At 42.3% G+C, this 24,030-nt stretch overlaps 1 protein-coding gene across 1 annotated transcript; it reads left to right on the plus strand.

Moving 5' to 3' along the window:
• The first annotated feature begins 528 nt into the window (after positions 1–528).
• Positions 529–21,628, plus strand: prlra (prolactin receptor a). The gene is made up of 9 exons (XM_063210636.1): positions 529–716; positions 11,421–11,518; positions 12,632–12,764; positions 15,618–15,787; positions 16,718–16,884; positions 17,411–17,552; positions 18,975–19,071; positions 19,461–19,530; positions 19,656–21,628. Exons 2-9 carry the CDS (start codon positions 11,455–11,457, stop codon positions 20,733–20,735), a joined length of 1,923 nt encoding a protein of 640 aa, XP_063066706.1. The 5' UTR covers positions 529–716; positions 11,421–11,454; the 3' UTR covers positions 20,736–21,628.
• Positions 21,629–24,030: the final 2,402 nt, after the last annotated feature.

Genomic DNA, 24,030 nt, shown 5'->3' on the forward strand with positions numbered 1-24,030 from the left:
ATTCACATTTTTTTTGCTTTAGATGAGGGACAAGTATGTGCTAGATGTAAATACATTTGAATGAACCCCAAAAAATAATTTATATAGTGGTAGGCTATTTCTATATAAACTCCTTGGGGTCATAAATGACCCCGCTCGGTCAGATTAGTCGCAAAAACAGGCCGGTCGCTTGAGGGCTATCTATCTATCTATCTATCTATCTATCTATCTATCTATCTATCTATCTATCTATCTGTCTATCTGTCTATCTATCTATCTATCTATCTATCTATCTATCTATCTATCTATATGTCTGCCTGTCTGTCTGTCTGTCTGTCTCTGTTTGACAGGATGGACACCTCCCCCCAGACATTTGATTTGTCAACAGACTGGGTTGACTTGATTTCATAAATAAGGGCGAGCACGCGCAGGGTTGGATTACATGCATGATGTCAAAATTGGGCGGTGTCAGTGGTGGGCAGACCTTCAAGGCAGCGCCTTGTCAACGGAGCACCCCGCCCGCTGGAGGACCGGTTGGACAGGAGATGCTGCAATACATTCAGTCCTACGCTTGCCTCCGGAGTCTGAGGAAGTAGTGTAGTGAAAAACGTCGAACCCATTCAGAAGTCCAACAGATTTGGAAAGTAAACAACGTTCAAGTAAACAAGTAAACAAACATTCATAGAAGCCACTCGGTTACAATCGTGAGACGCGGATGACACCGCGGTGCCTAAGAGGTATGTGCTTCTTTCCTTATTCGGTCATGTCAATAGAATCGCTTGTTCTGTTCTGCGGGTGGATTGGGTTAGAAACTCGTTGTTATAGACTTTTAAGTTGTTCATTTATGTACACTACAGCAAATAAACAATCTTGCTTAAAGACTGATAGGGTAGCCTACGACATTCCCATGTGCCTCTGCTTTATTGCCTCAAAAAAAATAATTCAAAGAGTTACTTTATCAAGAAAAGTCTGCAAAATATGAGGCATCTCATAGACTACCCTTTTAATAGTTTATATATGCTGAAGGGGAATTTAACTAGACCAAGTTTTGGATAGCGTCATGTGGATATTTTGTGTGCATTCCTTGTGCACGCGCGGGGTGTCGAGGCTGCTGAAAGTTGTTTGCTCTGTCTATGGCCAAGGTTTTCTTCTTCTTCTTCTTCTTCCTCTTCTTCCTCTTCTTCTTCTTCTTCTTCTTCTTCTTCTTCTTCTTCTTCTTCTTCTTCTTCTTTCAGACATAATTATTCCCATTCCACTTATTTGAAATAGGCCTATCCAGGTGAAACAGATGTTTGGTTAGGTTTACCTGCTGTGAAACTATCTCATTTGTGGTTCTGAGAATTTGCATGTCCCTGGAGAACATAGCATGGAATAAAAGGAGCATTTTCTCTCCCAATTTCAGAAGACAGTTGAGTTGGGTTAATATGCCACATTTCAATTTTGAGAATATCCTCAGGGAGAGTGTGTTGGGCTACTGTAGCAATGGTCTTTGAAGTCTTCACACAGGGTAGATAATATGGGTTAAGATAAGATAGTCCAAGGCCCTAAAATATTTATCCTTACCCATAAATCCACCACAAATGAAGACATTCAAGACTTTGGCTGGGTTTGACTATGTATTTGTTTGTTTTTGTTTACCAGTACACACTGAGAGATCCTATTTTAATTTATTTATAAGTATACTGATATAGTCGGCTGTTATGTAATGAGCTTTCTCGTCGCCAGTAATCCTAATCCGCCACACGGCGATGACTGCTGCTGCTGCTGCTACTGTAACAATCCTGTGATCACTTAACATAACGCTGATCTAGGCCTATCAGCCATTTAGTCATTTCTGCCATGTAGGCTTAAACTGAAATATATACACAGTAAAAAAAGCAGTGTTAATTCAACACTGGGAACGTACTCTAGGACCACTCTGATATGTTCAACCGACTCTCTAAGTGTTGAATTAATTCTGCAAAATGTAGGCCTAGGTTTTCGTTATTCAACACTTTCACAAAAGAGCACACTGATTTTAGCTTCAGACAAGAATGAAATAGGCAGTCCGGTGTTAATGTGAACTCACTGACTTGTGTATTACACATGTCAGTGAGATAGGATGAAAGCTGTCAGACTGACGTTTGTGTTTTGGGTGGTTGCTCACCCTGTCCTTGCTCAACCGTAGTCAATTTGTTTAAACAGTTATATGGCATTTTTATTGTTATTTCTCGTAGGTTCCACTCGTAAAAGTTACTCCCATAGTCCATCTATAAAAACAGACCTGATAGGTCAAGGTGGAGAGAGAGAGAGAGAGAGAGAGAGAGAGAGAGAGAGAGAGAGAGAGAGAGAGATACAGTGTGTAAATCAGGTCAAAAAGAAAGGCGAGTGATGAATGGAGGAAGGTGTTTCAACATGTAGCCTAATTTTCCCACAGCCAGATAATGCAGTTTGTGTGTGTGTAGACACCAGCCGTCTTTATATAATAATTAACTTCCCTTTTATTGAACCATGAAGCTTTAAAATGAAAAGAATACAACTGCGAGGCAACCAACCACGAGGTTCCTAAAAATAATGGTAATTGGGGGGAAAAAAAGCTTAAATGAATTCCCAATGTTTCAAACATTTTAATACTGATACTGTGATAGACTAAGAATGTTTCATGGGCTATTCTGAACACTGTATTTCTAATCTTGATGGTCCATTTCAGTAGCTTAACCTTAACGAGACCCTCCAGTCTGGATGGAAGTTTTTGAAACCCTTTTGGTTCACCCCCCTCTCTATCAGATAAGCAGACGACCCTCAGTCGCATTGATAGCCATAGAAAAGGCTGTTCAATCAGTAACTTCCCAGGTGCCTTCGTAGGATTGTAGTGTCTTGAAAGGTCATATGAGAAATAAATTGTGCCCTGTGGTCATACACAGTAAAAAAGAGCAATATTAATTTAACACCTGAAGAGTTGATTTAACATCTTCTAGAGTGTATTTGGTCCCAGGGTACTCTCCAAATAGTGAATTAACACTGATGTGTGTAATTACGGCTTCGTTAATGACTGTTCTTTTTCTTTCTTTCTTTCTTTTCACCCCTGTAAGCCAGTTCTTATTTTGTATAGCTGTTTCTGTGTTTTTGGTTTGCGTTGACAAGCTCTGATTGCACACTTCCTTATCAGTCAACTAAACCTGGAGATTTTTTCCTGTCTTGAAAAGTATCAAGAGTAGTGCTACTACTTTGCTGTGGAGCATTTTCCAGGACTTTCTGTATGTTACTGATAAGAAGGAACACAAAGTTGATTTGCATTATCCAAACAGCATTCGCACATCCACTGATTCGACTATCACTGAAAAGAATCAGAATACTTCGAAATCAAACATCCACTTGGAAAATGATAGCATTCACTGCCCTACAATGAAGAAAAGAAAAAAAGTGATCCTTGTATGTCTGTTGCTGCGTACAGTACAGTGACGCAAATGCTTTTGTGATAACACAGAAACCTTGATATCCCGACAAACAAGTTCCTTCATTTACACTGTGGCCTGGGTAGGTGTGTTCACTATTTTGCCATCAGTGGCCTCCACGCTGTATAGACTTGTTTTCATGCAGGTCGGCGCATTGTAGGTATACATACAACGTTGTTGGTTACATCAACACACATTTTATATAGGCCTGTTGCACGAGGTGCAGTTGTTTTTTATCTTGGAGTGATTGGGCCGCTTTGCATTAAAAAAGGTCAATTTCAGAGTAAAGCTGAGAGCTGTCAGTCTTAGAAAGGGCCATGGTGACCCAAAACATCACCGCAATAAAATAGATTGAAAGGGACCTGCTTGTTTCATTTAATCTTTGCCTTTACAGCAACGCAAACACAAATACTGTGCTTGAGAACATTTTTTACACAATGTAATCTTTCCACCTGATTTGAGAGACTTGGTAACAACTATCATAATTGCACGTCCTTTCCCAGAGAACACTGAGTGATAGGTAGGCTACTGCGGATAATTAAAGATTTGCCCTCGGGTTTGTTATCTTTTTGCATAGTACGTGTTCGTGCCATGGCTGCACTACCGGCAAACAGTATGTTGACAATGTTAAAGCCCACAGGTGCTAATTAGTTGGCTTTGCTGTACATGTACTGCGTTGGTAGGTAAGGTCTTAGCCACGCACTCACAGCATCAGTCATCACCAGGGGCGCTGACAGCTTTGGCCGGGCCCCGGACATAGTCATCTGAAAGCCCCCCCCCCCCCCCCCCCCCCCCCCCCCCCCCCCCCCCCCCCCCCCCCCCCCCCCTAACACCACCACCACCTCCAAATCCAATGTAACTTATATAATGACATCTTAATTCTGGGCTGCCCTCCCCCCCTTATCTGGGCCCGGGACTACTCACCCTTTTATGTCCCCTGCCATGTCGGCTTCCCTGGGCATCTCTATAGAGACCTGTGTGTGTGTGTGTGTGTGTGTGTGTGTGTGTGTGTGTGTGTGTGTGTGTGTGTGTGTGTGTGTGTGTGTGTGTGTGTGTTTGTGTGGGGTGGGTGTAAATAATGCATTGCCTCCTAATCCGTGTAGCGTCCCGCTCCGCAAGTGTTGCTGTTGGCCAGCTCTCCTCTTCTCTCCCCTCAGCACTGATCTTTGACACCCTTGTGCAACTTTACGCCCTTGATCACAACTGGGCTGCAGCACCAAACAAAAGGCGCTCAGCTGTGTGTGTGTGTGTGTGTGTGTGTGATGGTACCACAGTTTGTGTATGTGTGTGTGTGTGTGTGTGTGTGTGTGTGTGTGTGTGTGTGTGTGTGTGTGTGTGTGTGTGTGTGTGTGCGTGCGACGAAGCGTTTGACCCCATCCTACCCCACCCAAGTCAAATTAAATTTTGAAAACATTAATAACGGTGTAGGTATATTTTCTTATGGCACAAGATGATGCTTGCTCAAAAATGGAAGCAACTATGGCAGTCGTCCTTGGTGACACATTACCAACTAAAAATGCATCACAGCCCTTAGTGTCTGTGATCTCATTGCCACCCCCAATAAAATAGATAGATGCCCAATGATACCGAAGTGAAAGTGAATTAGAAGAGATGCATGTGGTTCTAATCATGTGAACTGAAGGAGACGCATGAATCTCGTTTGGCAGCATTGTTGATGACTTCCCATACTAAAGGAGCTAGACAAGGCCCCAGGTGTTGGGTCTGAGATACGTACGTAGTTTTTTTTTAACAGAGTAAACAGAAATAAATCAAAATGATCAATTTGATGCTTGTTTTGTCTCTTTATTAAGATAGGGCTATGACGAGTGGGAGAGAAATGGGGTAGGGCTGGAATATGAAAAGAAAATACAAAGGTACACAACACTGATCAATGCTCAATGCGTAGTCCTTCTTCACAGTGCAAGTTTACGGTTCGAGTGTTTGTAGGCCTATACAAATGTAATGCACCCCTTAATAACTCTGATTAACGGGACTCTACTGCATAGATAAGTAAATATGACAGGTGACAAAGACATCTTACGTCTTTGTATTATGAGAAAAGGAAGGTCACATTAGATATGGGCAAACCTTTATTGCTTTAATAATTGGGCCTTGTTAGCTTATCTCTTATCATCCCTTTTAAGATCACCGGTATCATGTCATAAAATAACACTTAGTCTCAGATTGGCTCATTGGTTCATTTTTTCATTGGTTCATTGGTTTCATCACTGCGCTGGCTTATCAACTTGTTGCTGACTTATTTGTGTAACAGTGAGAAACTTGTCAACTGGGAATGTGCAGTGTGTCCCATATTTAAGGTGCTATGCATAAGCTTGCCTAGGTTAAATATAGAGAGGTGAGACAAGGTTGGTGTCTTTTTTTGCTGTGTAAGTTTGTAATCACCTTCACTCATGTTAAGCCTTTACTATTTTGGATCACTGTCATACAGAGTTTTTTTTAAAGTATGAGTACTCTTACTGTGTGTCTACCCCATTATGTACTAGGGCTGCGCAATCAATTGAATTTGAATCAAAATAGTGACTTAGTCACGACGATTAAAAAAAATGAAAACAGCGATTTTAATCGTGATCGCACAGGGAGCAATATAGTGACCTTCAATTGGGTGTTCTTGAAGCAGAACATGTTAACCGGCTGGTGTTTCTACCCAGAAATCTGTAGGCCCGCATCATGCTATTACCTTTAACACAATTATTACAATTGAGTTTTATTTTGTTTATGTCTTATATAATGCTTTCTTGCTTATTTGTCATTTCGTGATTTTAAATTACATTCTGCACTCATTTTTTTAATTAAATGTAGTGCAATAAAATGTAGTTGTTAATTGTTGTTGAATAATCATAATGATGATATCATAATATAGTATTACATTTTGATCCAAATAATCGTTTATTTGGTCCAAATAATCCAAATTATCTTTTTTTTTTACCATAATTGCACAGCTCAATTTTGTTCAGTGGAAAGACTGGTGTATAAACTGTGGAATATCATGCACCAGTGTTTCATTGCGTCATTAATGACACATTCCACCATGTCTCATCCCCCTCCTTGAGTTAAATTATTAATGGTTTTACCTTGCTCCTGTTCTTCCAGACCTTCTCTGAGTCTGGTGACGCAAATTCTACCTCCAAGCTAGCACATGTAATTTAATCTAATGGGACCAGCTATCAGCTAGGGGAAGTATAAAACAAGCTAATTTCCAGAAAAGATGGAATGCGGCTTTAAGTCAACTTCTACTTTACACAACTCTGCTCTCTATTCAGAAAGTATTGGACAAAGAAAACTGTAAAGTGAGACCAGGCAGAAAGAATAACTGAGAGCGTTGGTCAAAAGAAGCATCCAATAGGGAGGGACCCTAAAAGGATTGGTTGCAAGACCTAGTTTCCACCATTACTCCATTAGCTTAGCAGCTTTTTAAAGGGATATTACACAACTGTGGCTAAGTGTGGCACAAGTCACACGTGTGTTCTTATAATGTTATCCCTGCAGCACTCAGTGATCATCAATGCTGTTGGTTCACTGATGCAACATGATTATAGCATTGTAACATATTTCATAAGTCTACAGGGGCATTTAAAACAATTGTAAAGCAAAATAAGCTTTGTTTCTCCACTTAAAGCTACCCTACAGGAGGAAAGCAGAATGTACTCTCCTTCAAAGTCACTGAGCTGAGGTTAACTTACAGTCTTTTGGGGAAGCTGTGGTATAATGTTTAAGGAGTTGGACTATAGATCACAGAGTTGCAGGTACAATCCCCTTACCAATCCACCCTTACCAATCCCTTCCTCCTTCCTCGGCTGAAGTGCCCTTGATCAAGGCAATTAACCCCACATTGCTCTAGGGACTGTAGCCAATACCCTGTAATAACTGTGAGTCACTTTGGCTAGAAGTGTGTTTAATGTAATAATGTAATGTAATGTCTTTTGAGGGCTTCAAAGTAAATTCAGAGCTGCCTTTCACCCTATTAAATGTCATGGCCCATTGTACTGTACATGATTAGAAACACACACTATCTCATGATATCTTCAGTACTGTAGGTTATACGTTGATGAAAGATGCACCTAATGCATACCGTTCCATCAGTGCAATGCTGTAAAACTCGTTGAAAAGACTTTTCTACCATATATAATAGTAGGCCTATAATATACCCATATATTGTAGTAATATAGAGGATAATATATTACCAACAATAATAATAATATACATGTTTATAAACTAACATAAAAGTAACTTACTCAACACTACTACAACATTACATAGAGCCTTATGTTATATTTCGACTCTGTCTTTGCCATTCTGTTAACAGCAAATTTTTAACAGGGTCCGCGTTAAACTTATTCCCCCTACATAGGCCTATTCCTTCAAAGTGTGCGATCTTCTCCTCATATTGTGTTAACATTATCAAATAGCAGAACAAGTGCACAATGCTCTCATTGTCAGAGATGTCTATGAGGTTCAGAAAAGTCAAACACTTGTGATCTTTTCCAATTGAAGCGACTGCACAGAGTACAGTCTAAGGATATCTGTGCTATCCCTTCCTGATTTTGTATATGTCGTTAGCAGCATCACGCGCTAGATTGCTTGTTGTCTTATTACAGACAGCACATGCTGCTCATTAGGCCTACACACGGTGAGCGACAACTCCGGCACTGGATGTTCCCATCAGCAGCACTGATGGCACAACAAATCTCAACCTTTATTTACGGTTGATAAAGAAGTCTCAAACAAACACACTGTGCATATCATGATGTCTGTGACTTAAGGCCAATGCTTCTTACGGCTAGGCTAATACACAATTTACTATTGTCGAAATTGTGTGTCAAGGTCCTGAACTAAAGATGTAGGCCTACTAAAGTTTTGTTCTTCTGGAAGTTAGGATCTGAAGGACTGAGTATGGCCATTATTTTTAAAGAAATATTCTATTCAAGATCAGATGAAATACATTTTTAAGGGACATCTATTGAGGCAATTAAAAGATAGATGAAACGTAAATAGTGAAAGGTGATAGATAAAGCAGGCTATTTGTTCCAAGTGTGAAGATTCTCAGTGATCCATCATAGTAAGAAGGGAAGTCGTAAACAAGTTGGCGTTTTTGTGGAGATACAGTAGAAAAGCCTCATTAAGAGGCTCCTTTGACAATTTATTGAATAACTGAAATGTTTCAGTTTTTTGGCCGTGCATCTCCATTGACTAAACAGCTGTTTCTATGGCCGACATTCATGTTTCTGACAAGGACAAAGAGTATTTTTCCGCTGGTCAATGATTATTTTTATTTTATTTATTTTGTTTGTTTTTGGCAATATGAGGAAAATACAACATCTGGAGTGTTTTTTAATGACCGGGGCAGATGAGAGAGGATGATGTCTGTCTGCTCTGGGCTAACACTGGGTATCAGTGATCCCCTCCCCCATGACATAATGCTTTACATAATCAAATATGCAGAGTTTGCCAGCTGGTCTTTGTGTTGTTACCCTTTAATCTCTTTCTGTCATTAAACTCCAAGCAATGGAGACACTTGCAGTCGTTGCACACAGGCTGCAGCATTTCCCACCAGCCACCAGTTACATGCGAGGAATATTCTAATTTTAAGTGCAATGGTGGCAGCAGGGCTCTAAATTAATTCATTTTATTCATCACCAGCCAAAAAAGCTAGTAGATGTTAATCTTACTTGCCAAACACAAAATCACTCAGTCATGGGTCAAAGTGGCTGCTAAGTTGGTCTTTTCTACCAGCCAACAGCATGCAACCGCATTTGGCCGGTTTGCTGGTGTTAATTTAGAGCCCGGGGTGACAGTATTGGGTTTGCTCATCAGTAATTTATACTCTTTATTCATTCCTTACGAATGTCCGGGAATGGAACACTGCACTCATTCACTTCCATGGTGGAGAAAACAATAGTTTGTATTATGTAATGCCTTTAGTCCATATACTATACCTGTATTCTTTTAAATTCACTTCAATAAGGCTGTGTGTTGAAATGCAAACCTGACAAATATATAATGTCCATACATATTTATCTGGTCAGCTCACACACTGTATCTATGCAGAATATATATGTAGGCTACAGTCTATTAGTCAGCCTTACTGTCCACATCTGTAAGCATATTTCAAGACTCACACAACACAACAAAAGACACTAAAACGGGGGTGGGGGGGGGGGGGGGGGTTATGAAAGAAAAACAGGGGGGTACACAAATAAATAAACAGGGAATGGCATACAAAACATTGGAGGCATAGAAAAGTGCAATGGAATATTTAAAGTGCATGGTATGTACAGAACAGTTGTAGCATTGTGCAAAGTAACAAAGGAGCTAGGAAGGCCAGGTAGTGGAGTAGCTGTAAAGTGCTAGTGCGTATTTAAGTGACGGATGGCTTGTGGGTAGGTACTGTCCCTAGAGCGTGTGGTGTTGCTTGGGATACTGCGGTACCTTTTCCCTGAAGGCAATAGTGTGAATAGGTGGTGTGCTGGGTGTGTAGGGTCAGAGGTGATGTTTTTGGCTTTCCTAGCAAGTCTGGTGTTGTAGAGTGAGGCTAAAGTGGGAAAACTGCGGCCAATGATTTTGGAGGCCCTGCGTACCACCCTCTCCAGATGTTGCTTTTCTTGGCTGTGTTGTCTATAGAAACCAAACCTGCCGACAGGAAGGGAGAAATGGGTCAGTTGCCTTGGCTCCAGGTAAAGGAAGGTCCCAGAATTGGGTCACAATTTATTGTATGCATTAAGAGGGGGGGCCTTTTCAGATGATCTTGTCTGGGACCCGTCCACAGCTGTCTGCAGCGCTGATAGGAACCATGGAAGTAAAGCGATTATATCAGTTTCTTCGAAAGAGCCTAAAGGTGTTTGACTCGCTGTAAATCGCATCCCAACACACAACAGGTGGCTAATCGCAGTAGCATTGAGCTGAAAGGTCTTGAAGGATGTGGAGATATTCCTCCAGTCTAGGTCAGCTTTTATCGGAAAAGGTAATGATTAACCTTCATAGTCCTGGCTGTCAGGAGTATTGTTGACTCTTGTTGGTTTTATGGGAAAAAATAAAAAAACATGGGAAAATAAGCATCTCCTACGCAAGCATTCCTGAAACACAAGGCAACACTGCAAACATGCATGCACAAACATGCATGCACTGCAAACATGCACACACACGTATGCACACACGCATGCACGCACACACACACACACACACACACACACACACACACACACACACACACACACACACACACACACACACACACACACACACACACACAGACTCTCTCTCTCTCTCTCTCTCTCTCTCTCTCTCTCTCTCTCTCTCTCTCTCTCGCTCTCTCTCCATGGAGGTGACTAGTCCAGCTGTACATCATTATATGGCATCTGTACTGGACCTCGGAGCTCTGTGATCACACATGTTGCCCTGGTACTTTTCCATAGCCCCTTGATCCCGACAGCTATATGTCTTGTCTTGTGAGTGTGGGGGTTTGTGGGGTAAGGGAGGGAGGCAGGCAGGCAGGCAGGGAGAGAGAGAGAGAGAGAGAGAGAGAGAGAGAGAGAGAGAGAGAGAGAGACAAAGAGAGAGAGAGGGTGTGTGTGTGTGTTCGTGTGTGTTCGTGTGTGTGTGTGTGTGTGTGTGTGTGTGTGTGTGTGTGTGTGTGTGTGTGTGTGTGTGTGTGTGTGTGTGTGTGTGTGTGTGTGTGTGTTCATGTGAGACAAACAGTTAGAGTTGACTGGGTTAGTTCAGTGACATGGAGTATGTTCCCTATCGCAGGAACTCAATTGTTCTTGTTTGCTCCCAGTGTAGCCATAGTGTATTGTGACAGCTGTGACACTCAAAGTCTAAAAAGTGAAACACTGCATGACCTTCACCAAAGCCACTATGTCATTATTGTTTTATTGTCGGAGTAAAATGTCTTGTTTTGTTCAAAGGAGCTCTGTCCACTTTACTGTAAGATAGAAGATTAAAGTCTGATAAAGCAAAGAGTAAAGTTTGTCTCTCTGTTCTTATTTATAGTGTCGAGGCAGAAGATCTACATCCAGCTGTCAAGATGAGAAGAAACCTTGTAACAGATCTCATCTTCTTGATCGTTCTTGTAGTGGCACAGGCAGAACGTAAGTACACATACTCTTATCATCAAAGATGTCATTTCCAGGAGTTTGTAGAATATGGCGTGCTCTTATCCCAATTGTTTGTAGGCTCCTTGGGTTTGGGTGCTCTTCAGTTCGAGGTATTGTACATCCAAGTTCAGAAATGACTAAGGCTGACTAAGGCACTCCAAATTAAAATGTCTTTATTAATATGACATGTCCTACATGGACATATAAAAAACCAAGGCCTACGCATAGTGGCATAAATGCCTACTTCAGGGCAGTAGCACAAAAGAACAGAGTAGTGCATTTGTGAAGGTAGGCATCTGTCATTTGCAGGTTCAGGAAGTAAAAACTGTTTTTCTTTCCAACACAAGTGACTACACAGAATAACTGGTCCACCGGTGTTGAGACCAGGGTTTTTATTTTGTGCATTGGTACTGAGATTTCATGTCAGCACTCGGAAGTACCATTGCCAGCAAGACTGAGAAGATAAACTGAAGAAGAACAGATTTGCGTCTGTATCCGAGGATAACGATAATGTGTGGAGACAGTTTTGGATTAACAGTGTTGCTTTGATGCTTTTATCTTATGATGAGATGAAAAGGACTCTTTATGCTCAATTTTATTATAAATTTCAAATAATTTGAGTGAGGGATAAGGTTGCATGTTTTTTTTTACATAGATGCTTAAACAAATCCATGTATGTGTAACACTCACTTCAGTTGCTCTTAGAATTCTATTTTTTTTATATGAATGCGTTTAGTTTCATAATGTTAATGGTTATATTCATATTTTCACGTTTTCACTATTATTATGTTTTTCTGTTGTCTGTCGCTGAGCATCATGAAGTGATTGTTCCGTGACAATAATTGGACAATAGCCTATGGGACTCTGAAACATGAATCCTGATATGTGAATTGTGAATCTTGTAGTGTGTGTCCTGAATCTTTAATCAGGAACGATGAGTCTTGAATTGTGTGTCTTAAATCATGAATCATGAATCATGAATTGTGAAGCTTGAATGGTGTGTCTTCAATAGTGAATTGTGAATAGTGAATTGTGGAATCGTGGAATCGTGAATTGTGAATCGTGAATCGTGAATTGTGAATCAGGAATCTTCTTTCCATGCCACAGTTCACACACCTCCGGGTAAGCCAACGATCACCAGCTGCCGGTCGCCTGAGAAGGAGACCTTCTCGTGTTGGTGGGAGCCAGGTGACACAGGTGGTCTGCCCACCACCTACCGCCTCTTCTACCGCAAAGAGAAGTGAGTCAAACACTCCAGGAGTGGCCAACAACCTACACACGCACATACACACACACACACACACACAGACACACAGACACACACACACACACACACACACACACACACACACACACACACACACACACACACACACACACACACACACACACACACACACACCGGTGTATTACCATTCCAGGAATTTTGGCAGTGGCGTGCACAGACATTTTGGGGGGCAGGTGCTCAGAGGGGGGCGGCAGCGAGTGGAACTTCCGGCTGCCTCCCTAGGTGATAGAGGCTGTATGTTATATCAAAGCAAAATTGTCACTTGGTTTTGATTGTCAAGCGTTTGTAGATGATCATGTCAACATGAATCACAGTACACTGTGATGACCAAAAGAACTTTCAAAAAGATTTTGTTTTGTCTAGTAGGGCAAAGGGGCAGGTGCTTTAGCCTAAACTCGTCCCTATCTGTGCACGCCTGTGGAGGTTGGGTAGGTTGGGTTTGTGTACGTGTTGCAAAAAGGAAGTGGGGCATGTGAGCATGTCAGCTGGTAGAATTGTTTATGGATACAACATGCAGATACGGGACAAGACTAACACAGGGGTGTTTTGCAAACAGCAGGCAATGTGAACAGGGACCAAAGGTAAATGTCATACGGCACCAAAATCAGCAGAATCAATATCATCCATACCCATGAACCATGCACATCACCGCGAGGTTTAGTTGAAGTTTCCGGCTACTACAATGTTTAAAGACACGTAAAACTCTAAAGTTTCTAGATACTCTGCAATTCTTTACTGTAATTGCTTTGCGTTAGCTTTCAGATGAAGTTTAGTCATTCAAGTAGTACTGTAACTCCCTTACCGTCAGCGTGTTGAACTCAGTTGAACTCAAACGGAGGTAGTCAATGGCAGATTAAGAGTAACACCCTGCTGCTCATTTAATCCAACCATTTCCTGTAAGGCTACCCTAATGAGCAAGCAAGTCATCAAGACTGGTATGGTAGCTCACCTCAAGCCAATTACTGAAATCATTTGTTCTGTGTAACGTGCAGTGAGAAGACACACGGAAGTGTTTTTTTAAAGTGTTTTTACCCTTGGAAATCATCGCTATCATGCCTGTGTGGTGTAGATGTTAGTTCAATTGTAGATGTTTTTTGTTCTTGAATAGATATAAGATAAAATCATATGACATTGAATGACTGTCATGTCATCAGCGGTGAACTAGCAGCAGTGACTGTCATTTCTAGGAATTCTAATCAGAAGATAGGCCTACCGTATCAAGTACATTGTATCCAGAGCTGTTCACTTAACAGTCAGTAAGGCACAACGACAATCCCACTACACACTGTATCAATGTGGGGCCAGATAGTCTTGGGTGCCGTAGTTGTGGGTGCCGGAGAGCACTTGTTATTGACTCCCTCATCCATTCCTTCTACTGCTTTGGAATTTGAACCTGAGAGGCCACAATTTGAAGTTGAATTCTGTGCAATCCCCTTAGGCAGATCCCTTACCTAAGGGAAAATGAGCCCTCAAGTGTCAATACTTCACGGAGTAAACTTTAGGTGTTTTGTGCAACCAGCCCTAGGTCCACAAATATTGGGTCACAAATGCTTGTTTATTTTCTCAGTTATTGGTTTTGTTTTGTGTTCCAAACGTCTTCTTTTTTCATATTGCATAGTGTGCCACTAAATGTTTCCCACACCTGTCATTTCATGACACATTAATTGAGCTTTTGAGTCCTTAGGTCTATTTGTCTATAGCTTTATTGCCGAAAAGATATGGCATGCAATTTCCCCACTTCACAGGATTGCGTCTTCAGTCATGCAACAAGGATCAGCCATTCATGCTACGCATGCCATGGGTTAAAGTTTTTCCGGTGGTTCAGAGAATTGTTTATCAGATGGTTCAGAGAATTACCACTCGTGCCTAGAAAGGCACTCTTTTCAGGGAATCCAACGGTGAAGTGGGGGAAATTAGGTAGGTGGCCCCAGGCCCTAGGACAGAGGGGGCCCAATATCGGGTCTTCATTATGTTCTTATTGAGAAGAGGGCCCTATCAGATGACTTTGTCTTGGGCCCCGTGAAAGCTGAAGCGACCCTGAGTCTAGTCTAGCGTACATTTCAAAGCATATCATGGCATTGTTATGTTGTGACTTGTGCGTGGGTTGATACATAACAAAGAATGTACAGCTTCACATCCTTATGTGAAAAAGTAAAGTATGTGTCTATGTTCTTGAGTAAATTTGTATTACTCTAAATAAATACATTTCTAAATAAATTACTAAATTAATACATTTCTAGTACTCTAAATAAATATTAAGTTAACTAGAGCAAAATGATCTGATGAGTGTTACTTTCAAACAGATAAATAAATAACTAATACTGTAATAACTTTATTAATATAACACAATTTACACAAAGATATTAGTTAAGCAAAGGTTTGCACTGTATAACATTTTTGCTGTTTCTTTCCAGAATTCTTGCTGCCCATTGACTAATGTTACCTTTTTCACAAATATTTACCACCTTCAAATTCTAAGCATTCATTATGACTGGGAAAATTGCACTTTTCACACATGAAAATGTGGATCTTCTCCATGTCCACCATTTTGAATTTCCAGAAATTGACATTTTTAGCTGCAAAACTTCTTGTATTTTGAAAATATAAATAGTCCATTATTTAGTAATTATTTATGAAAAGATGACATTTGGCAATAGGTAGCACAGTTTCAATGAGCAGTATAATTGCCATACCTACTCCATGTCAGGTGGCTAGGTCAAAGGTCAAAGTCAGCAAATGACAGACTGGTAAAGTATCTGTGATTTTATTTGAGTTTTTTTTTTCCTTTTCTCAATCCTCCATTAGCTCTGACGAGGTGTTTGAATGTCGAGACTACCACACTGCGGGGATAAACTCTTGCTTCTTCAGCAAGAATGAGACCACCATCTGGGTGAACTACAACATCTCCGTGGTGGCTACCAATAGGCTGGGACGCAGCTACTCTGACCCTCTCGTGGTCGACGTGGTCTATATCGGTGAGCTCACTCTTGACTTTTACAACCCTCTCCACACTGCTGCTCCCCACTTTGGCTTTTTTTAAAAAAAAAAAATACTTTTTGTGTCTTTATTGATGAAGGGACAGTTGAGAGTATGACAGGAAGAGAGTGAGAGAGATTGATTGACACTCGTGAGAGAAAAAAACTGTTCAAAACTACATATTAACACCTTGCCATTTTTGAATTATGTATATGATAGTTTTGTGTTTCAGTGGAAGTGAGAAATTCATGGTAGCTTTTGACAAGAGCACACTGAAATCATTTCACCTTCAGGGGACATTACACAAGACGAAAATAGAATGTGTAGTAAACCATCCTTTTTAAACCAATAAATTACATGATTTTCATTGTTAAGGTGACAAACATTTTATATAACATGAAGATTTATAAGCTATGTGGCTGCTTGGAGGTGGTTTGCAGGATGAATGTCAGCCTTCCAAGTAGCCTACAGTCATTACACTTCTGAGAAAGGGCCTACCTGTAAGACTGGTCTTGTTAATGTTTACATGAGGGAAGTCAGGCTATTGCAAACTCACTTCCAAACTCAAATCGCACTACAGAGACTAATCTTTGTCTGCCGTGCTGTCATACAATAATCTTCACAATAGACTTCTGTCATACAATAATTACTCTGTATCTAGGTGTGAGCATTACAGGTTATATGACTACATGTTGTATGACTTTTGTTTTGTTATAGTCATTAGATTGTAAAAATACTTGAAATAGCATTACCAGTATGTTGTACTGCTTTTGAAAGTGGCAAAGCCTACAAGCAGCCTGAAGTCATTTGAAAGTGTCTGATCTCTGTGGGTCATTGCTCCCTTCTAATACTCTCTCTTTTCCTTCTTCTCCTGCGGTTGTTCCTGTCTCCTGTCCTCCACCTAACCCTTGTCCACCCTCCCCCTCCAGTTCAGCCGTACACTCCAGAGAATGTGACCGTGTCGGTGGAGGAAGACAGCCGGGACCCTTATCTGCGCATCTCGTGGGAGAAGCCACGCAACGCCGACACTCGCTCCGGGTGGATCACCCTCATCTACCAGCTGCGCATCAAGCTCAAGAACACGGACCAGTGGGAGGTGAGTTTTTTTATTTTCTTTTTTTAAAGAAAATGTATTTTTATGGGCTTTTTTGTCTTCATTTCAGATAGGACTGTGAAGAGCGACAGGAAGCGAATGCGGAGAGAGAGAGACGGGGTAGGGACGGCAAATGACCCAGGCCAGATTCGAACCCTGGGCATGCAAGCCCAAATGTGGGGGGCTTAGCGCGCTGAGCCACAGCACCCCCGTGATTTTTTTTGCTTAAGTATTTCCCACTTCTCAACACAACCAGTGTTCCACTCTACAGTTCTGGTTCTAGAACATTCTGATTTGTGGTGTGAGCACGTCAGTTGGTTGGAGATTAGGTGCGGGGACAGACAGCCTGAACATGCTATTAGCAACAAGACACAGAAAAGACAAAAGGAGAACAGCAAAGCCAAGTACACAATGTAGTGACGTTGTGGGGTAACCGGTCAGGAAATATGGCAATGCAGTGCAGTCATTGTATGAATTCCTAGTCTTTCAAAACCCTAAATGTGTTTTGTTTTGTGCCCTGTCAATCCAGGAATACGACCCCGGTCAACAGAAGGTCTTCAACGTGTTCAGTCCCCACTCAGGAGGGACCTACCTGGTGCAGGTCCGCTGCAAACCAGACCACGGCCTCTGGAGTGAATGGAGTCCTGCCGCATATGCCGAAGTACCAGACTGTAAGTTTCCAATCATTTAAACGTGTTAACTCTGAGGTGATGTTTTTTGACAGCGTCTCTTTGTTGGTTTACAAAATAATTTGCTGTTAAAAGCATGAACATATTGTTCTGAAATCTTGACAGTGTGTTGTGGTAAGGTTCAAGCTGATTACATTTTTCTTCTGATCTGATCTGGCTTGGTGTTTTCCTATGCCCTAATACAGGGGTGAGCAATTATTTTGGCCAAAGGGCCACACTGTGTTTTACTATGTACACACACACACACACACACACACACACACACACACACACACACACACACACACACACACACACACACACACACACACACACACACACACACGCAAAGACAATTTGTTAGCTATTTCAATCCTACACAATGTGATGAAATACATGTAGTTGAAAAGAGTAATCGTCAGCAATAATCTGAAACCATTGGCCAGTTTAAAGGGACACTGTGCAGGAAATGGTGAAAAAAGGTACTGCAACTATGCTGCTCATTGAAACGGGGCTGCCTATTGCCAAATTTGATCTTTACATGAAAGTTTACTAAATAATGAACAGATATTTTCTAGTGTGGTCCAAGTACAGTCATTTTTGCAGCTAAAAATGGCTATTTTTGGAAATTCAAAATGGCGGACCATGGAGAAGATCCCCCTTTTCATGTATGAAAAGTGCAATTTTTCCAGTCATAGTGAATACTTAGAATTTGATGGTGGTGGTAAGTATTCATGAAAAGGTAACATTAGTGAATGGGCAGCATGAATTCTGGAAATAAACAACTAAAAATCTCACACAGTGTCCCTTTAAGAATGTTGGGTAAGAGCATAGCTTCGTATTGATAAGTTGTCTTTCTTGTAAAGGCTCTGCGGGCCTGAAATTTTCGGAAGTGTGCAAAAATGAATGGCACTTGGCGCTTCTTCTGGGTTGTAAGGCGCCCACATTGAAATCGATGGCAATAGGTTTTCTTTTATTTTTCTGTGCATACTTATGTATATGAGGGAAAATGCATTATTGTTGAGTATATGGCAGAACGGACTTAGGCGTCCTATTCTCCTTCAATATTGAGCTGTTTATTTTTGTCCCCTATTGCACCATCTGTATAGAACCTCAGCTTTTGTTGAGTTGTCCACCCCCACTCTGTCTAAAATTGCTCTCATGTGTGAGTCACAGGATCCCATTACAGGCTGTTCTGTTCTATAAAGTAGCCTACATGCATTAGCCTGTTGTCTTGCTCTCAGCTCTTCTTTTCTCAGAATTGTTCACTGCTAGCTACTTCTTTAACAGTTGCGATCTGTGTGTGTGTGTGTGTGTGTGTGTGTGTGTGTGTGTGTGTGTGTGTGTGTGTGTGTGTGTGTGTGTGTGTGTGTGTGTGTGTGTGTGTGTGTGTGTGTGTGTGTGTGTGTGTGGCTTTTGTTTCAGATCTCCAAAGGCAGCGGTCAGTATGGATCGTGATTGGCATTTTCGCCGTGTTGGTCTTCATCCTCCTCGTATGGACATTAAACCTAAAGAGAAGCCGGTAAGGCCCATGGTCATACAGTGAGGGTTCATGTCCATATGCATTATAGATGAACTCTTTTAACCTTTTAACCTCTTTTAAACTTAGAAAAGCGTTTCCAGAATCATTCCATCATGACTGGGGGAACTGCATTCTTGAATTCAGTTTGCAATGCAATCCCCCCTTCGGGTTATAAGCACACCACTGTATGTCAGCTTGCAGAATTGGAAATGCGCACCTGTCTTTTTTTTCAGACAACAGAGAGGCGCCCCAGTTCTGTTATAGTCTGTGTACCGTGGCAAAGCATTTCAAGTAATTCAAGACTGTTTCTCAACCTGTTACACAAGGTCATGGATTACTTACACAGTTAGTGTTAAGTTGAAAAACCTTTGCCTTCTTTGTCTTCTCAGTTTGATCGACTGTCTGCTACCCCCTGTGCCGGGACCGAAAATCAAAGGTTTTGATAAAACAATCCTCAAGGTAAGCCCCCCTAAGGTACCCCCCCCCCTTTTTTTGTCTTTATCCGTCCGATTACCATTTTTCTTTTATGTTTTTATTCTTTTAGTCTTTTTTTATCGTAATCGTTTTGCTTCTCGCTTTTTCAGAGTGGCAAGTCGGAGGACATGTACAACGCCCTGGTGCTGCCCGGCTTCCCTCCCCCGTCCTCCTCCTCCGATTACGAGGACCTGCTGGTGGAGTACCTGGAGGTGTACGACCAGGAGGACCAGGAGCTGATGCTGGACGACGGATGCAAGGACCTGGAGCAGGGCGGAGGCTGCCTGAAGCACAAGACCTCCTCCGACAACGACTCGGGCCGGGGCAGCTGCGACAGCCACACGCTGCTCCTGGAGAAGTGTGGTGGTAGTGGCGGTGGTGGCGGGGGCCGTGGGTTGGACAGCAAGGAGAGGGATGAGGAGGAGGAGCCGTCATCCCTGGAGTCGTCCCAGGCAGAGGAGGCAGAGGCGATGACCGGAACCGGAACCGATATCGTAATCAGAATCGGAAATACGACCGGAACCGGAGAGACACCATCCAGCACAGCTGAGTCTGAGGAGGACGGGCAGCCCAGCGGTTGGCCAATGCTGACGACGACAACGTCACCTGCTCACCACCACCACCACCACCACCACAAGTCTCCGCCGACTTCTCCACAACTAGACTACACCTCCCCGCCCATGCCCATTGACTCCAAGCACCACCACCACAAGGTGCTCACCACCGTCAATAGCCTAGATGGCAAAACGGGTGGAGTGGTGGTGGGTGGCACCCCCCCTGGTAGACCCATGGAGTACGTGGAGGTGCAGAAGGTCCACCAGCAGAACGTGCTGCTCCTCCGGCCCCTGGAGGAGCAGCAGAGCACCTCCTCCTCCTCCTCCGCCTATATCACCACCAGCAACGAGGAGGTGCCAGAGGAGGACTACAGCAAGGTCAAGGCTGTGACCTCTGACAACATGCTGCTGCTGCTGCAGGAGGAGGCGCCATCGCCCCCATCACCCCCATCGCCCCCATCGCCCCCATCGCCAACGTGCCTTATTGACTACCAGCATGGGAAAGACTTGGAGGAGCCACAGCAGCAGCTGCAGCAGGCTGGGGTTTTTCACAGCCCCACTGCCAACGCACACCCTGCTGGCATGCAGCTGACTTCTAATGGCTACGTGGACACGTCCATGGTGCCCACTTATTGAGAAACCTTAACTGAAACGCACAAAAAGACATTTTGAAATGCATAGACTCTGAGGCATAGACTCTGATGCACACACATAAACACATAGACACACTGACTGACACACACACACACACACACACACACACACACACACACACACACACACACACACACACACACACACACACACACACACACACACACACACACACACACACACACACACACACACACACACACACACAGTAAAAACTTTCCTAAGGAAAACAGAAACAGAGAAAAGTGACATGAGAAGTTATCGTCATGCTTTTCTGTTTTCTCACCGACTCCCACTGTATAAAATTGTATTTTGTTGAAAAATCGTTTTGTTGATGAAATCTGTGCAGAGGCATTGTGATTATGTTTGAGTGTGAATGGGAGGGTATGAGGTTTCACTGTTTTTCTGTGAAATAGCCCGGAAAGTGCTAGGATCTATACAACACTGGAAATTGGGTGTCTCTATTGTTGCTGTCATGTTTCGTGAACTTGAAGACATTGGTCGATAGTGGTGATATTTAATACTTGATGGCTCGTTGGTAATTGTTTGTCTTACTGTATCTGGTGTGTTCGTGCACAGTTTTTAATTTCATTTAAATTCTGTACTGACCAGCATCCACACCAGCATCCCGCTGATAAGCTTGAACCCCCACCAAATACACACCCACGACACGACGGTCAGGTGGAGCCCACCTGAACGAACCAAAGACTTGTTGCTATCGAGGTCAAAATGCTGCTTGTAGAATAAGATGTGACAGAAGACTGTACTTTTAAATATGAATTTAATTCTAATATAATTATTAAGATTCTTGTGAAAAGTCATATTCGTCTACAAATCTATGATTATTAATAAATCTGTTACAGTTGGATACTTTATTCACCTTGACTCTTGATGCTGATTTACGTGCCAAGCAGACCTCTTTTCTTTGTCACAGACCATGGAGATATGCAGTATGCATAGATTATTAATGTTGCCAGATTAGGCGGTTTTCTGCCCAATTGGGCTGCTTAGGATGGCAGTCTGCGGGTAAAAATGGATTTGGTAAAAAAAAAAAGCGTGCAATTTTTGGCCATAGAAATCAGTAGAGTTGGGTGGGATTTAGTGCTTCCAGGCAGGTTTTGAGCATTTCTTGGGCTGGAAATCATCAGCCTCATCTGGCAACCCTGAGTATACCTGTAGGAAATGGATACATACTGTATATCAGACTCATGGACCATGCAAATGAAATATAGTATTGCATATTACATACATATACATTATATCTTTTGTTATAAGAAGACAGTAGGCAGGATGTTTCAGTGTGTTCAACTGAATTCATCACGATTTCACTCTGATCTAATGAATGGCCTTAATCCCTTATTCCCTTCTGGGACCAGTAACGACGGAAGACATTTTTTGTTGTGGTCATTGCTTTTCTTGTGTGTCAGTTGGTGAATGCTGAAGACGCACATCATGAGCATATAAATTTAGGCTACATAAACACGAAGCGACTTTGAGTGTCATGAAAAGCACTATACTGTATAAAATGTATGTGCTATTATTGTTATTATTATTATGGTTATTTAGTGTGACAAGTTTGAAAAGGTATAGCTATGACTGAAAATAGGAGGTAAAAAAGATGATTCTGATGAATACCCTTACAATAATACTTATGTTTCACAAATAACCAGTGAAAACATGTCAATGTGTAATGAACTTTTACCTCTGCCTCTCTGGAGCAACTGATCACACTGTAAGTCCACTGAATGTACAGTATGTGCAGTAAACATTCAACAATATTAACGACTTTGGGATCTTTGTATAAGGTTGGCTTCTTGCATTTATAGCACAGCTACTGTATTGTGTAGAGAGACGTCTAACGAATGTTGAAGTGGGACACGAGTGGACATGAGTGACACCTGTCCCAGGTCAATGTGAACACCTACCTGTCTGTGTGGACTGTGCACCTCGAGATGGATGAAGCACAATAGCATATGTGAGAGGTGTCCTTGAGACGGTGCAAACACAGGTGGTTTGTGGAAGGGATGCAATCATGCAGTCAACCACGCATCATTGCACTCAGGGCCGCTGACAGCTTTGGCAGGGCCCAGGACAAAGTCGTCTGATAGGGCCCCCCAGCCCAATACATGCAATGTAATAAGGAACCAATTCTGGACCCCCTCTCTCCCTGGGCCTGGGTCAACTGTCCCCTTTGCCTTTGAAGGGCCTTCTTGAGTTATTTTTACGGGCATTTACCATGGTTTCGCTAAGTGTTGTGCATGATGCGCTGGTTGACACTGTTTTCTCCACAGAGGCAGGGCGAGACTGAGGCAAGATGCCCAGAGGCCAGTGGAAAGGATGGGTCGGGAGGACACAGGGTGCATTCCAATATGCGGACTTCTGGCCTTCTTTGCTCACTTGCCTGCTTGTGACCTCATAATGACGTCACAGACAACCGAAAATCTTGCAAAAGCACAATTCTAATGTCATTTACTCATTCGCAATTGGGATGGCAAGTGAAGAACAGTCCCCCAAAAGTTGTTGTGGCTAGGCTGATAGCGGGTAATCTTCATTGTTTTCTCCACAGAGGCGGGGCGTCAGCAACATGCCACAAGCACAAGTGCAGGACAGAAGTCTGCATATTGGAATGCACTCATAGTGTCAAAAAAAGGATGCTTCATGAAAGCAGCAGCATCTGCTGGACAGTGATGGATTGACATATTCTCATGTGCAGGGCCGGATTAGTCCCGAGGATACAGGTGGTGATAGGCCCCCCCTCAGAAAAAAAAATCATGACAAAATTCCATAAACAGTGTCATAATTCCAAGATATAAAGTAAGTCTGCCAACTGTAGAGCGGAGTATTAACAAGAGATGAACATTTCAATTCTGCATCTGCAATTCAGCAATTGGCTTTGCCCTTTGACCTATCAGGGGGCCCCTGGCTGGTGGGGCCCCCTTAATCCGGCCCTGCACATGAGCATCCAAATGACGGGAAATATTTGGAATATTGATGTCATTACTTTTAACCTTACATAACATTGTCCATTTTGCCGTTATTAACCAGTTATTAACCAATTTAAGCCTATGACCACTGAAATATGTGATAGTTCAGTTGTTGGTTGTGTTTCTTGCACTGTAGTAGGCCTATAACCAAATTGGCTAATGCTTTAAAAATAGTAGTCCACTTAAACACAATGTTAACAGCTTGTTGTTATCGTTCATCTTCTGTTTATCATCGAGGTTTATGAGGAGAGAGTCGCACACTAGGGAAGGGAGATTGGATGGACTGCGACAAT

Source organism: Engraulis encrasicolus, chromosome 11 (genome assembly GCF_034702125.1).
Source record: "Engraulis encrasicolus isolate BLACKSEA-1 chromosome 11, IST_EnEncr_1.0, whole genome shotgun sequence".
In the NCBI taxonomy this organism is placed as follows: domain Eukaryota; kingdom Metazoa; phylum Chordata; class Actinopteri; order Clupeiformes; family Engraulidae; genus Engraulis; species Engraulis encrasicolus.

Bases quoted from the DNA above. Each gene is read 5' to 3' on its own strand.
- prlra (XM_063210636.1), top strand. From the start codon at position 11,455: ATGAGAAGAAACCTTGTAACAGATCTCATCTTCTTGATCGTTCTTGTA. The intron at 11,519-12,631 runs GTAAGTACACAT...TCCATGCCACAG, and splicing joins TGTAGTGGCACAGGCAGAAC to TTCACACACCTCCGGGTAAG. The intron at 19,072-19,460 runs GTAAGGCCCATG...TTGTCTTCTCAG, and splicing joins TTAAACCTAAAGAGAAGCCG to TTTGATCGACTGTCTGCTAC.